The 14,945-nt window shown below is 41.9% G+C and overlaps 1 protein-coding gene across 1 annotated transcript; it reads left to right on the forward strand.

Moving 5' to 3' along the window:
• The first annotated feature begins 5,323 nt into the window (after positions 1-5,323).
• LOC118938172 (zinc finger protein 239-like) lies at positions 5,324-12,233 on the forward strand. The gene is made up of 2 exons (XM_036940061.1): positions 5,324-5,453; positions 10,191-12,233. The coding sequence occupies exon 2, from the start codon at positions 10,295-10,297 to the stop codon at positions 11,444-11,446; it is 1,152 nt and encodes a 383-aa protein (XP_036795956.1). The 5' UTR covers positions 5,324-5,453; positions 10,191-10,294; the 3' UTR covers positions 11,447-12,233.
• Positions 12,234-14,945: the final 2,712 nt, after the last annotated feature.

The following is a 14,945-nucleotide window of genomic DNA, read 5'->3' on the forward strand; positions in this document are numbered from 1 at the left end:
GGATGTGTCGAAAGCGCTCTGGTTTTGATGGATTTGCGCTCCGGTTTTTTTTTCTTCCGTTTCTTACCACGCAATACTGTACATTGACCTAATATACAGCGAGAGTTTGTACTTCTGTTTTGAAGCCAAAGGATGAGTCCGAGTCGCATTTCACTGTTAGTTTTATACAAACCATGTTTTTTGTACTGATGATGAGGGAAAGGGTACCTAGTCAGTTGTTCAACTGAATGCATTTAATCCAACCCCTCTGCTTCACGCGCTGTAAGCATGTGCTGACTATGACCCTGAAACTAGGTAGCTACTTCTCACGCCATTGCCGGACAGTAGTGTTGTTGCCATTCATGGCCTCCCCACTGAGTCGAATGTATGTACATGTATCAAGGTGACAACTAGATGGTTATCAATATTAACTATCTAGAAAGGCACTATAGGAGTGTCATGGCAAAAACTAACAGATTGGCCAATAGCTTCTACCCGCAGACCATTTGGGCTCTCGAGTGGCGCAGCATCTCAGTGCAAGAGGCGTCACTACAGTCCCTGGTTCGAATCCAGGCTGTATCACATCTGGCCGTGATTGAGAGTCCCATAGAACACCGGTGCACTAGTCTACGGCTTATTGACTCGTTGTGCAGCCCAATCAGCCATGTACAACCGTTTTGAGTGGCAAAAAATCTGCCCAATTAGCTGATTCGCTCTCCATACACCCACACCTTTCGACACACCCACACTCCGGTTGCCATATTGGGCTGCAGCTACCCATACTTTCTCAAATCTTTGTCTTCTTCAGCTTTGTCTTCTTCGGTGGGGTTTTAGGGTGGACTACAACCTGAAAAGTTGTATTCCTGCCCTCTGCTGGATTCAGAAAACAAAGGGTGGAAATCCAAAATAGAAAAGGGAAAAAAAGGAAAACAACTTAACCCCCTCAAACGTCTGAAAAACAACATACAAAACAAAAACGTAATCCTCAGTCAAATTCCCCCAGAGCCCTACACAGATCTGGGGACCTGAGAGGATGGAACTACTCCAGCCAGTATTCCGTGCAGCTGTCAAGGTCCCCTGTCGCGCATCGCCACCTTGCTGTCAAAGGTCTGAAGAAAAATGTAGAAAACAACTAGCTTGAGCTACCACCACGGGGGGAAGTAAGGTGGTACGACGTCCCCGGCAAAATAAATAGTGGGGGTACGCCGTACTGGTAAAACATGAGCCTTTCACAATAATTAAAACATGAGCCTTTCATAATAATTAAAACATGAGCCTTTCACAATAATTAAAACAAAATGTCAAACTGTAGGCTAGTAGACCACTATTTATCACTACTGTCTGTCAGAGGCATGAACAACGAGCCAATGGCCTTAAACGGGTGGTGTAGCCTACGCTCCATAATGTCAGTGTTCTCGTCTAACCTAACACATTTAGCCAAGGCAGAGATGAGTTGACGACACGAGACTCACGCGGACAGCAGTGGATGCATATATTCTGCCATAATGACAATCTCCAAATGTCATCACACTTTCTGGTGTTTTGTGTAACAGATGTCTCTTTCCATTCACGACTGTAGCCTAATAAAGGAGACCTTTTGAGGTGATTGTTTGACAATGAGATGAAAACATTATTTCATGACTGGTTGTGTTTATGCCACAATAAAACATTTACATTTATAAAGTCAAATCACAAATCTTTATGACTCACAGAGATGCTATTAAAGGGATTCTTAATGTAATTATATTTCAATTGAACCTTTATTTAACTAGGCAAGTCAAACTCTTATTTTCAATGACTGCCTAGGAACATGGGTAGAATGACAGATTTGTACCTTGTCAGCTCGGGGATTTGATCTTGCAACCTTTCGGTTACTAGTCCAACGCTCTAACCACTAGGCTACCTGCCTCGCCATAAATGAATATGATGTCGTGACGTGACTATAATTAATGTGATGACAGCTATTGATGAATAATTACCTACTACGTTTAATTGTTACTCAATTAAATTAATCATGTAACAATTAACTCATTGGGAATTTGGGGCACCACGGGAAAAGTTCTCCCGACTTAAACTATAAAGATCTATACATTTCTCTTACATTAATAACAGTCAATTATTCATTATTACCTCATCAGTCTCATTCTGAACGTCGCAATATTCCTGGATCCGCAAGAACCCTTAACCTAAGTGATGAATCAGCGATACATAAATTGGCTTAATTATTTATTTAGTAACTAAATAATCACACAGAATACACAAACACACGGTATAGGTTATTGATTACTAACATAATGCAATGGTCCCTAGTGGACCGTTTGGTTACACCATGCAAAGGGAGGGGTGATAAGGGATGAAGGAGACAAAAAGAGTCAACTTATCGTACATGCATTTGGAAGCTACTCTCCTGGGAATATGAACATTTTGCACCCTAACAACCGCTCATTCGGATTAGAAATGCAACATATATTTACGCGTAGATGTCTTTATCTGTCAACTCTGTTGAAACCACTCGATCCGTCTAATGTGGACACAAACTCTGACCTCATTAGGGGCGTGGCTTAGTGAGTGTGCAACAGGCATGAAAAACCATTGTCTCATTAGAAGAATAAACTCACATTTCTATCTTTTTCAAACATAGTTTAATTTTTTTTAATTTAACTAGGCAAGTCAGTTAAGAACAAATTCTTATTTGCAATGACAGTGGGTTAACTGCCTGTTCAGGGGCAGAACGACAGACCTTGTCAGCTCAGGGGTTTGAGCTTGCAACCTTCCGGTTACTAGTCCAACACTCTAACCACTAGGCTACCCTGCCGCCCCATTTCTTCGTTCTTCATATTGTATGAACATCCTATAGGGTGGAAACTTTACAGCTTGAATGTGTCTTTCTGATCATTTTAATGACATCCCAAAATATACATACATTTTCCATATTCCATCCCTCATCATCCCCAACGTTTGGATGTTGAAATATATTGTCCCAGTGACTGTTGTTTGATGTTGAAGTTTTGGCGGCAAAGTCTCTCTGTGTAACAAAAATATTTTTAACTTCTCAATATTGCAGGGCAAGAGAAAGAGAGAGTTTATGACCGGCGTTAAGTCATAAAACCGGCCATACTCCCCCCCTAACTCAGACGACGCTGGGCCAATTGTGCCAAAAGTTCTTCAAATTGAAACTGTGGGGGAAGCCCTATAAGTCCTTCAAATTGAAACTGTGGGGAAAGCCCTATAATATATAATGTAATAATAATAATGTATGTATAATGTATAATAATATATAATGAATATATAATGAATATCCCATAGGACAATGTATGTTTATGAAAACCATTATCAATTTTTTTTTTTTTCATTCACACTTACCACAAAAACCAAGGTATGATGAATATAACAGGAAACCTCTGGCTATTCTGGCTATGGATACCGAGAACATCAACAATACTTGGCAGGGTAATTTGTATTTTTCTATCACAAAGTATAATTTATTTATTCTCCGGTCCAGTTGGTGGCGGTAATGCAACATTATACTGGATGCCACCCGCCGTTAAACCAAAGAAGGAGTAACGCGAGCTAGAACAACAACAGCTGCCAATTCAATGTCAAGCGTCAAGGTAAGATCTAGATTCCTAATATATTCTGAAACGATTCCATATGTAAACATTAGTAGGCAGATTATTTATCCACGTCCACCAAATTATGAGTAAACAATAGCCATTTTAGCAAACGTTAGCTAGCTTACTCACTGGTCATTAAAATGCCTACTCAACCTAACGAAGGTTTCTATCTATCTATCGATCGATCATGCCAAGCAACTCTTAAAGATGCTGTTGTGAATGATACCGTTATTTGTTATAAAGACAGTAATGTGAATTGTGTGATGTGTGAATTGTCCATCTTCAAGATGGCAAAGATATATTGGCAACCCTTAGCTAATAAGTTAGCATGGCTAGTTAGCTAGTCTGTTTCTAAGGTTGGCTAGCTAGCAAGCTAGTTATTTTAATTTCAGTACCTAATCATTAGCTAATTGGTCATTTTAGAGATTACAAATCAAATGTTATTTTGGTTCGGCAATGTTTCAAATGAACTTCTTGCTGATAATTTGTTTATCGTTTTTTCCTAGTGAGAAAGTGACAGTAAAATTCGTCAGTAAGCTAATGCTAACCCAACTAGCTTAACGTTGCTAACGCTAGCTGTACAATCGCCAAAGCAATACTAGCTAGCTAAATGTATTAGTGGCTGGAATATTTAGATATATTCCTTTATTAACTAAGATGTTCCAGTTGTGAAACTCACCTTACGTTTTCGTTTATGCCTCTTTTGAATCCTACAATAGCCTTCCATGTCTGAACCCAAGTCCCCGGGTTCTTACTGTGGTGTTCCAGCACAGAGAAGCTCACAGTGGGGTCCAGAGATGGTCTTAGTGAAGCTGGAGGACTGCAGTCAACCACTGGAACTCAATGTGATAGTCAAAGAGGAAGAGGAGGAGAGAGGGATTAAAGAGGAGGAGGAGGAGGAGGAGGAGGTGGCAGAGGAGAGAGCATTCAAAGAGGAGGTGGAGGAGAGAGCATTCAAAGAGGAGGAGGCAGAGGAGAGAGCATTCAAAGAGGAGGCAGAGGAGAGAGCATTCAAAGAGGAGGAGGCAGAGGAGAGAGCATTCAAAGAGGAGGCAGAGGAGAGAGCATTCAAAGAGGAGGAGGCAGAGGAGAGAGCATTCACAGAGGAGGGGGCAGAGGAGCGCGCATTCAAAGAGGAGGCGGAGGAGAGAGCATTCACAGAGGAGCAGAGAGCAGTCACAGAGGAGGCGGAGGAGAGAGCATTCACAGCGGAGCAGAGAGCATTCAAAGAGGAGGCGGAGGAGAGAGCATTCAAAGAGGAGGAGGAGGCGGAGAGAGCATTCAAAGAGGAGCAGAGAGCAGTCACAGAGGAGGCGGAGGAGAGAGCATTCAAAGAGGAGGAGGAGGCGGAGAGAGCATTCAAAGAGGAGCAGAGAGCATTCACAGAGGAGGCGGAGCAGAGAGCATTCATAGTGGAGCAGAGAGCAGTCACAGAGGAGGCGGAGGAGAGAGCATTCACAGCGGAGCAGAGAGCATTCACAGAGGAGGCGGAGCAGAGAGCATTCATAGTGGAGCAGAGAGCAGTCACAGAGGAGGCAGAGGAGAGAGCATTCACAGCGGAGCAGAGAGCATTCAAAGAGGAGGCAGAGGAGAGAGCATACAAAGAGGAGGAGGAGGCGGAGAGAGCATTCAAAGAGGAGCAGAGAGCAGTCACAGAGGAGGCGGAGGAGAGAGCATTCAAAGAGGAGGAGGAGGCGGAGAGAGCATTCAAAGAGGAGCAGAGAGAAGTCACAGAGGAGGTGGAGGAGAGAGCATTCACAGCAGAGCAGAGAGCAGTCACAGAGAGGGCAGAGGAGAGAGCATTCACAGAAGTGGAGAACAGGGAAGAGGAGGAAGAAGTAGATGGGAACACTGACCCAGGTAAGTTCAGTAGTTTAGGATGGAGAGAGGCTGGTGCATTGACAACCACAGGGGATCCCAAAACTATTATTGTCTTTCCACCAATCTGGTAACTTTTTCTTTGAAGGGGTAAGCGGGGTAGGCTCTATCCACCAATCAGGGCTGTGTATGTAAATATATTTTAATTTGTATCAACATGCCCAGAAGATCAGACTGAGCATTTCAAGGGCAAAAGGAGGCTCAGGGAAATCAATGATAACAAATATATTTGAAGTTATTTTCATGAAATAAAAACATGCAGTGATTTATTAAAAATACTGCATGGGGGCTTTAACATTATGGGCTCTTTTCAGCGGGCGATTAGGAGGCCCAAGTGTCAAACACACATTAGTTTGGAATTGTAAGAGCACCAAGTACTGGCTTTTTCCAGCCATAACGCCAGGTGCAACAATGTTACACAGATGTTAGACAGGTACATCAGCTCACTTGTGCTGAGGTGGGAGGGGTGGCAATGTTGGAGGCGTGTCCTTAACAACACTGACAGGTTCATGCAGCTCTAAAAGGAACGTTTCAGACCCACAAACAGCAGGTCTCCTTGGTAACACAGTTGGTTCAGAGAGTGGAATCACAACCTATCCAGCCATGACACACAGTGTCCATGGTAGAGAGGTGTTCATATTGTGCTGGTGAATCTGGTATTTACAAACATCCTACCCTACTCCTAAATCCTGGCTGGTTTAACAGCATCACATAGGTGTCTTTTGATCCTGGCCATTAGCCCAGTAGCCTAATAATAAAGGGGTTTTAAATGGTCTACTGAGAGTGCCTTGAAATATTTGCCTTAATGTTTTTTCATTATTCACATACCAGCATACTTCATTCTCCTCGTTTTGAGTAAGCTATCCAGCCCCAACTACAGCTCCAAACTATTCCATCCTCCTATAATGCCATCAACTATTGATAGGAGCCTAGTATTTTGTATACACTTGCAAATGTTATGTGTGAAGACATTTAGGCATGTGCACAGAGAAGCGATTTTATGAGTTGATGTTTCTGACCCGAATCCTATTTAGAAATATTGTTGTTGGTTTAACAAATAGATTTGGGTTTTAATCAAATTAAACGAAAAACCAAAGGTATTAGAAAGATTCAGCGTCCGTGGTTTCATGGTGAGAAGGGACATGGCTTCAATGCAATTTCTCTATCTATTTATGGGAAAGTGGCAATTTCCCCCGTTAGATGGATGAAGGATGTTTATAAAACATAACAATACAACAGTATAATGGTGAGTGGACATTTCCCCCGTTAGATGGATGAAGGATGTTTATAAAACATAACAATACAACAGTATAATGGTGAGTGGACATTTCCCCCGTTAGATGGATGAAGGATGTTTATAAAACATAACAATACAACAGTATAATGGTGAGTGGACATTTCCCCCGTCTCTTTATATTGGATCTTTATCCAGCTCCTGTGAAATAGTTTCTATGTAAAACCCTCCATAGTCTAAGTTGCCTTGTCTGTATTAAACGCACAGGGAACAAATCATGGTGCCTGTAACTGTATTTAGACGGACGATTTTGATTAGAATTCTTTTTAGGCCTTATCAATAGGCCTTATCAATAGCCTAGTGAATTTAATCTTGCTTTTTGACTGTTTGGCATTATCAGACTGCAATTTACAGTAGGCCTAACCCCTATATCAGTGTTAGGCTATAGCATTATGTTTAATCATGTATTTCCACATTGAGGCAATGCAATAAGAACCATGTTGACTGCAAACATGTTCAACATATTTAGCAAATATGGGGCAAGCAATTTAACGAACTAGTTGGAGTTGATGACAACGCAATAAATAAAACTGTAAAGACACAACATATAAGGAACCACATATTTAGCCATGGAGCTTACTGATTGGCCAGTGAGGGGCCAAGTCTCCAACCCCCACAACTTGTTTATTCATCAAAACCCAGCTCTTTCACGCCACCACAAGCTACTGCGCCCATAATTCCGATTCTGAAAATGGGCACAAATATTTACCATTGCGTTAGGTTTGTTAAAATAGAGCCCTCTGTCAAACGTGTAGTTCTGGAGTGGCCTATTCAAGGTCCAGACCTAATCCCAAGTCATAGAGACAATCAGAAAGGGGGAAAATGTGTTTTCACGGCACTGTAAGGGTTAACAGGGTTGTCCTGTTATTCTAAACCACTCCGCTTCCCACCACAACATGGCCATATACAGTAGAACCAGCTCACCTGTTTATACACTATGATTTGACTATTAGATGGTCAATGTTTCTGTCTTAAAAAACGATGTAGAAGGAATAGTGTCTTTGTTTTATTTAAACAAGGTTAAAGGTCAATGTTTCAGTCTACATTGGCCTTCATCAGAATAATCCCACAAAGGGAAGTGCCAGTGTTATGATTTTCCTTTGCAATGATGATTTATTTTTTAGATTGCACCTCGACTCACGTTGATTGAGCACCCTCCTCTTCTTTCCAAAAAGGAATAGTTTCACCATCTTTAAAACGAGCGTTCAGTTTCCGTAACGGGTTTGACCTTAAAACGAGGGACGGTCGTAAATGAGTCACTAATCACATGAAATAAATAATGACGTTCAGAAAGGACTTTCTATAAGCATCACCACTAGGGCTTTACAATGATGGTGAAAATGTCAATACGTTTCTGTGTTCGATGGGTTAAACTCGTCCAAGACGCCACTGAGGTGCACAGGAGGGACTTGTCAAAATGCTACACATCTGCACTTCTCTGTGGTCATTTTAATATAACAAGCTTTTAAAAGTCATTATTGGTGCACAATTTCTTCTTAAAATATCAAAGCGATGCAGAAGAGGCGTTTTTTTTTTCCTGGAACATCCATATTGTGTTTGTTTAGAGGGGCGGCGGGCAGCCTAACGGTTAGAGAGGTGAGCCAGCGACCAAGGATTGACAGTTTGAATTCCGGGTCCTGCAGAGAAGTTGGTGCGTTGGCAGCCCCAGGAGGTTCCAGAACTCTGTCGGAAGGTGAGCTGTGCAACTGGAAGGTTGCTGCTATCTGATATCAAAATCCCAGACGTCATCACCCGCTGTTGTGCCCTTTTGAGTAAGGCACTTAACCCTCCACAACAACTGCTCCACGGGAGCCAGAGCATGGAAGTCCCCTGCTCCGACCTCTCCAACCCGTGTCTTTCAGGGACAAAGCAGAAGTAAACATTTTCATTGGACCTTGTGTACAATGGGGAACATTCTTAAATCTAGAATCCTTTGCTGCTACATCCATTTTTTGACTTTGAAATTAATGATATTTACCCATTTGATTCTTGAAGAATATCACTTTTATAAATGGCACATGAGCGTAGTTCAACGGTTGTTCCCCATCAGAACCCAACAAATAAGCTTGTTTTACTCCAATATTTGTAAACAATGTTAAATGTAACCAAACACTGTATCTGTAAACATGCCTCTAAACATGGTTAAAACTATCATTTTGATATCATGCATGGTCAGTCCTTGCATCTTCAGATGTGTCTATTTAATTTGAGAGTGGTTACATTTCCCTTTTCTTTGTTATTGGTTTAAATAAGGAATCTAGATTTTAAAGTCCAAGTGCACTCAAAATTCAGTTTTTCCTGTGTTTTATATCATTTTGTACGACAGCTGATTAAACTAACACTAAAAGTGTGATTAAAAAATGTCCTGTTAGTTGCTGTTTTACGCAGGACCTTGTAATCAGCAGACTTGTGTGGCCGGGAGTTGAGGCTTCCATGGTGATGTCACCATGTGGTAAATTGTGCAAAGTTCTTCCTGGAGAAAGTATTTTTTTTTGTTGCTAAAAAGCTTCTTTTTTTCCCTTCCCAATTTCAATGGAAATCTACACTGAACAAAAAATATAAACGCAACCTGTAAAATATTGGTCCAATATTTCATGAGCTGAAAGAAAACATCCCAGAAATGTGCACGCACAAAAAGTTTATTTAAATTTGGGGCACAAATTGTGTGCTCTTCACGGATGAATCCCGGTTTCAACTGTTAGTGAGCATTTCTCCTTTGCAAAGAGAATCCATCCACCTGACAGGTGTGGCATATCAAGAAACTAATTAAACAGCATGATCAACTGGAACTGGGGACAATAAAAGACCAATCTAAAATGTGCAGTTTTGTCACGCAACACAAGGCCAAAGATATTTCAAGTTTTTAGGGAGCAGTAGCTGTTGCTAGATAATTTAATGTTCAATTCTCTACCATAAGCACGCTGGAGAAGTGTGCTCTTCACGGATGAATCCCGGTTTCAACTGTACCGGTCAGATGACAGAAAGCGTGTATGGTGTCGTGTGGGCGAGTGATTTGCTGATAACGTTGTGAACAGAGTGGTAATGATGGCGGGTTATGGTATGGGCAGGCATAAGCTACTGTGTTCCTTGTCAGCTCGGGGATTTGAACTTGCAACTTGTTACTAGTCCAACGCTCTAACCACTAGGCTACCCTGCCGCCCCGTATCTATGACCAACCGATGCATATCTGTATTCCCAGTCATGTGAAATCCATAGATAGAATGTTTTTCAATTCACTGATTTCCTTTTATGAGTATAATTTTTGAAATTGTTGCTTCTTGCATTTATATTTTTGTTCAGTGTATTAAAGTGAAGTACTCAGTTGTTACCCAATAAATGGTTTGATATTGATTTAAAAACGACTGTTAAAGACCATTTCAATGCTGTTCCTGATTCTAATCCCATATCTGTTCATATTCCCACAGGAGAGATCTCCAACCCAGGTTCAGACAGTGAGCCCAGTTCCACATCATCAGGAAGCCATGAACAACACAGACGGAGGAACTCAAGACAGAAACATCACCACTGCATGGACTGCTTCACTAGTTTCTATGATCCAGAGGAGTTGAGAAGGCACACTTGTAGGCCCCGACCCTGCTCAGATTGCAGTGGCAGTGTTATTTGTCCAACTCACCTCAAATCAAAACAGACTCAAAAAACGATGGCGTCATACCCGTGTGGTCAATGTGGGATGAGATGTGAAACACCAAGCAAACTAAAGACGCACCAGAGAACTCACACAGGAGAGAAGCCATACCACTGCACCATTTGTGGAAAGGGCTGCAGTCATTCGGACCATCTAAAGACGCACCAGAGAACTCACACAGGAGAGAAGCCTTACCACTGCTCCCAATGTGGAAAGAGTTTCAGTCAGTTAACAACTTTGAGAAACCACCACCTAACTCACACAGGACAGAAGTCTTACCTCTGCTCTCATTGTGGGAAGAGTTTCAGTCAGTTAGCCAACCGAAATACACACCAGTTAATTCACACAGGAGAGAAGCCATACAACTGCTCTCAGTGTGGGAAGGATTTCAGATCTCCAAGAGAATTAAAGTCACACACGAGAACGCACACAGGAGAGAAGCCTTTCCACTGCTCCCAATGTGGAAAGAGTTTCAGTCAGTTATCAAGTCTGAAAAGACACCAACTAACTCACACAGGAGAGAAGCCTTACCTTTGTTCTCAATGTGGGAAGAGTTTCACCACGTTATCTGAACTGAAGCCACACCAGATAACTCACACAGGAGAGAAGCCTTACCTCTGCTCTCAATGTGGGGATAGTTTCACCAGTTTATATTTCCTAAAGAAACACCACCTAACTCATACTGGAGAAAAGCCTTACCTCTGCTCTCATTGTGGGAAGAGTTTCAGTCAGTTAGCCAACCTAAATACACACCAGTTAATTCACACAGGAGAGAAGCCTTACCACTGCTCTCAATGTGGGGATAGTTTCACCAGTTTATATTTCCTAAAGAAACACCAGCTGATTCACACGGGTGGAAAGCTGTTCCAATGCTCCCAGTGTGGTAAGAGTTTCAGTCATTCATCAACTCTGAAGAAACATCAGATAACTCACACAGGGGAGAAACCTTACCACTGTTCTCAGTGTGGAAAGAGTTTCAGTCTGGTAGGAAACCTAAAGAGACACCAACTAACCCACACCGTAGAGAAGCCTTAACAATGCTCTCATTGTGGGAAGTGTGTCAGTCATTTACACCACCTAACGTCCACCTAACGTAACGTAATTCACACAGGAGAGAAACAACACCGCCGCTCAATACCGCAACGTGTGGGAAGCGTTTCAGTCAATCAGCAAATTTGAAGAAGCATCAGGGAATTCATACAGGAGAAAAGCTGTGTCGTTAGATCTGAAGACACCCGTTTGTTCACATAGGGGAGAAGCCTTAACTCTGCTATCAATGTGGGGATAGTTTCACCAGTTTATTTCCAAAATAACACCAGCTAATTATGACTAATAATAACTTACCTTGTTAGATAAAGGGGGTAAAAAATGACTTGCAAAGGATTGTGGCAGCTGCTCCCTGTGTGGAAAGCTTCAGTCAGTGAACAAATTTGAAGACCCACCATTTCACTGGCACAGTGTGAGGAAAATATTCAGTCTCCTAGGAGACCTAAAGAAACACCAGCTAACTCACCCTGGAGAGATTCCTTACCATGTTCTTAAAATAAAGCTGGTATGATAAGGCTTTATTGTGAACATATCCTTATTTCAGGAATCACCAAAAAGGCAGCACGGCAGAGAAAACTGAGTGAAGTTGACATTGTGGAATCCATAGCTAATATCTGTCCATAGAGAATCCTGAGTAATCACAGACATCATATATTCTAGTTGGATTTCTACATCGCTTTTTAAAAAAAGAAGAAAAAATATATAATTTAGTCACGGAAAATGTATACAACAAAAACTTCTAAATGGCAGAAAATAAATACAACTATTGTAAGTATCCTGTCTCTCTTTATTATGGAGGGTTGAAGAGTCATTATATCTGGTGTTTTACAGGTAGGCTATACTGTAAGTAAAGCTGTGGCGGTCGGTGCCGTTTTAAGATGAGAAGGAATATATATATTAAATGTATGAGCCTTATTTCTATTACAGCAGACTGGATGACTGTCATTCATATTCCATTCATCCAGATCAATGGAACATCGATAGGTTTAGGCTACTACACGATACTCATTTTCCCTCTACCCATCACGAGGATGCTACAACCTGGCCTATGAATTAAAGTTTAAAACATAGGTGCACAGGTCGAGATAATTTAGAGGAATCAAGGTGACAGACGCGTTCAATACTGCCTTGCACACTTGCCTGCATCTAGCTGATCTCGGGTTTAATCATTAGTCATTAGTCCAACAGTTGCACATTAGAGTTTCTGTTGGACAAAGGTAAGTTTATCCCTGTTTCGTTCCATTTGCTTCCGTTTAAGAAAAGTTCCTCACAAAGACAAAGACATGGCGGTTGGAACCAGAAGTCTTAAATTTGGGCTCATCAGACCAAAGGACATATTTCCACCGGTCTAATGCCCACTGCTTGTCTTTCTTGGCCCAAGCAAGGCTCTTCTTCTTATTGGTGTTCTTTAGTAGTGGTTTCTTTGCAGCAATTAGACCACAAAGGCCTGATTTACACAGTCTCCTCTGAACAGTTGATGTTATGTGTCTGTTACTTGAACTATGTGAAGCATTTATTTTGGCTGCAATCTGAGGTGCAGTTAACTCTAATGAACTTATCCTCTGTAGCACAGGTAAGTCTGAGTCTTTCCTTCCTTTGCCGGTCCTCATGAGAGCCAGTTTCATCATAGCACTTGATGGGTTTTGCGACTGCACTTGAAGAAACTTTCAAAGTTCTTATATTTCCAGATTGACTGACCATGTCATTTGAGCTGTTCTTGTCATAATATGGACTTGGGTCTTTTACCAAATAGGGCTCTTCTGTATACCACCGCCTACCTTGTCACAACACAACTGATTGGCTCAAACGTGTTAAGAAGGAAAGAAATTCCACAAATGAATTAAGAAGGCACAGCTGTTAATTGAATTCATTCCAGGTGACTACCTCATGAAGCTCGTTGAGAGAATTCCAAGAGTGCGCAAAGCTGTCATCAAGGCAAAAGGTGGCTACTTTGAAGAATCTCAAATAAAATATATTTTGATTTATTAATCCCTTTTATGTTACTACATGATTCTGTACAGTATGTGTTATTTTATAGTTTTGATGTCTTCACTATTATTCTACAATGTAGAAAATCATCAAAATAAAGAAAAACCCTGGAATAGTAGGTTTGTCCAAACTTTTGACTGACACTGTGAATATCTACTGTAGTGTTAGATGGCAGAGTATCTGTTTATTCATTTTTTCAAGCAAAGTATAATGGAGATATTCTCCATTCTAGTAGGTGGCTGTAATGCAATAATTCTTGGATGCCAACCTCTGTTAAACCTCATCGAATAAATTTAACCCTGGTATGACACTATAGGGATGATGGAGGAAGCAGAAGTGTCGTGCTGAAAGCACGTCGAGGACAGTTAGCGAGAAGGATGAGTGGACAACAGTGAAGTCCAAGAATGGAACAAAAAGGGAGAAATTGTTGTGAAAATGAGTCTGATGAATCGTTGCTTGTTGGAGAACGTTTTTTGGATAATGATGTTTATTTGGGAAACTCTTTTGAAGTCACGAGGACGGTGAAGAAGGCTTCAGGAAAAGTGAATGTAGTCATAGTAACCAGGAGTGTTATGGTGTTGACATTGTGTAGTCATAGTAACCAGGAGTGGTATGGTGTTGACATTGTGTAGTCATAGTAACCAGAAGTGGTGTTGATGTACAGGGGTACCGGTACAGAGTCAATGTGCGGGGGCACCGGTTAGTCGAGGTAATTGAGGTAATATGTACATGTAGGTGGAGTGACCATGCATAGATAATAAATAGAGAGTAGCAGCAGCGTAAAAGAGGGTTGAGGGGGGGGCAATGCAAATTGTCTTGGTAGCCATTTGATTACCTGTTCAGGAGTCTTATGGCTTGGGTGTAGAAGCTGTTATTAAGAAGCCTTTTGGATCTATTGGCTCTCCGGTAACGCTTGCCTTGCGGTAGCTGAGAGAACAGTCTAGTGTGGCTGGAGTCTTTGACAATTCTTAGGGCCTTCCTCTGACACCGCCTGGTATAGAGGTCCTGGGTGGCAGGAAACTTGGCCTCAGTGATGTCCTGGGCCGTACACACTACCCTCTGTAGTGCCTTGCGATCGGAGGCCGAGCAGTTACCATACCAGACAGTGATGCAACCAGTGGTTGCAGCTGTAGAACTTTTTGAGGATCTGAGGATCCATGCCAAATCTTTTCTGTCTCCTGAGGGGGTAAAGGTGTTGTCGTGCCCTCTTCACGACTGTCTTGGTGTGTTTGGACCATGATAGTTTGTTGGTGATGTGGACACCAAGGAACTTGAAGCTGCTCCACGACAGCCTTCGATGAGAATGGAGCAGACGGAAAGGCTGTTATCCTGTAACCACACGGCCAGGTCTGTGACCTCCTCCCTATAGGCTGTCTCATCGTTGTCGGTTGTGTCGTCGGCAAACTTAATAAAGGTGTCGGAGAAGTTTTTGGGCCTCCAAGACTTAACGGCAGAAACACTGCATGGGCTACTGTTGCCAGGAAAAGTCCCGCCATCA

Source organism: Oncorhynchus mykiss, chromosome 13 (genome assembly GCF_013265735.2).
Source record: "Oncorhynchus mykiss isolate Arlee chromosome 13, USDA_OmykA_1.1, whole genome shotgun sequence".
Classification (NCBI taxonomy): Eukaryota; Metazoa; Chordata; class Actinopteri; order Salmoniformes; family Salmonidae; genus Oncorhynchus; species Oncorhynchus mykiss.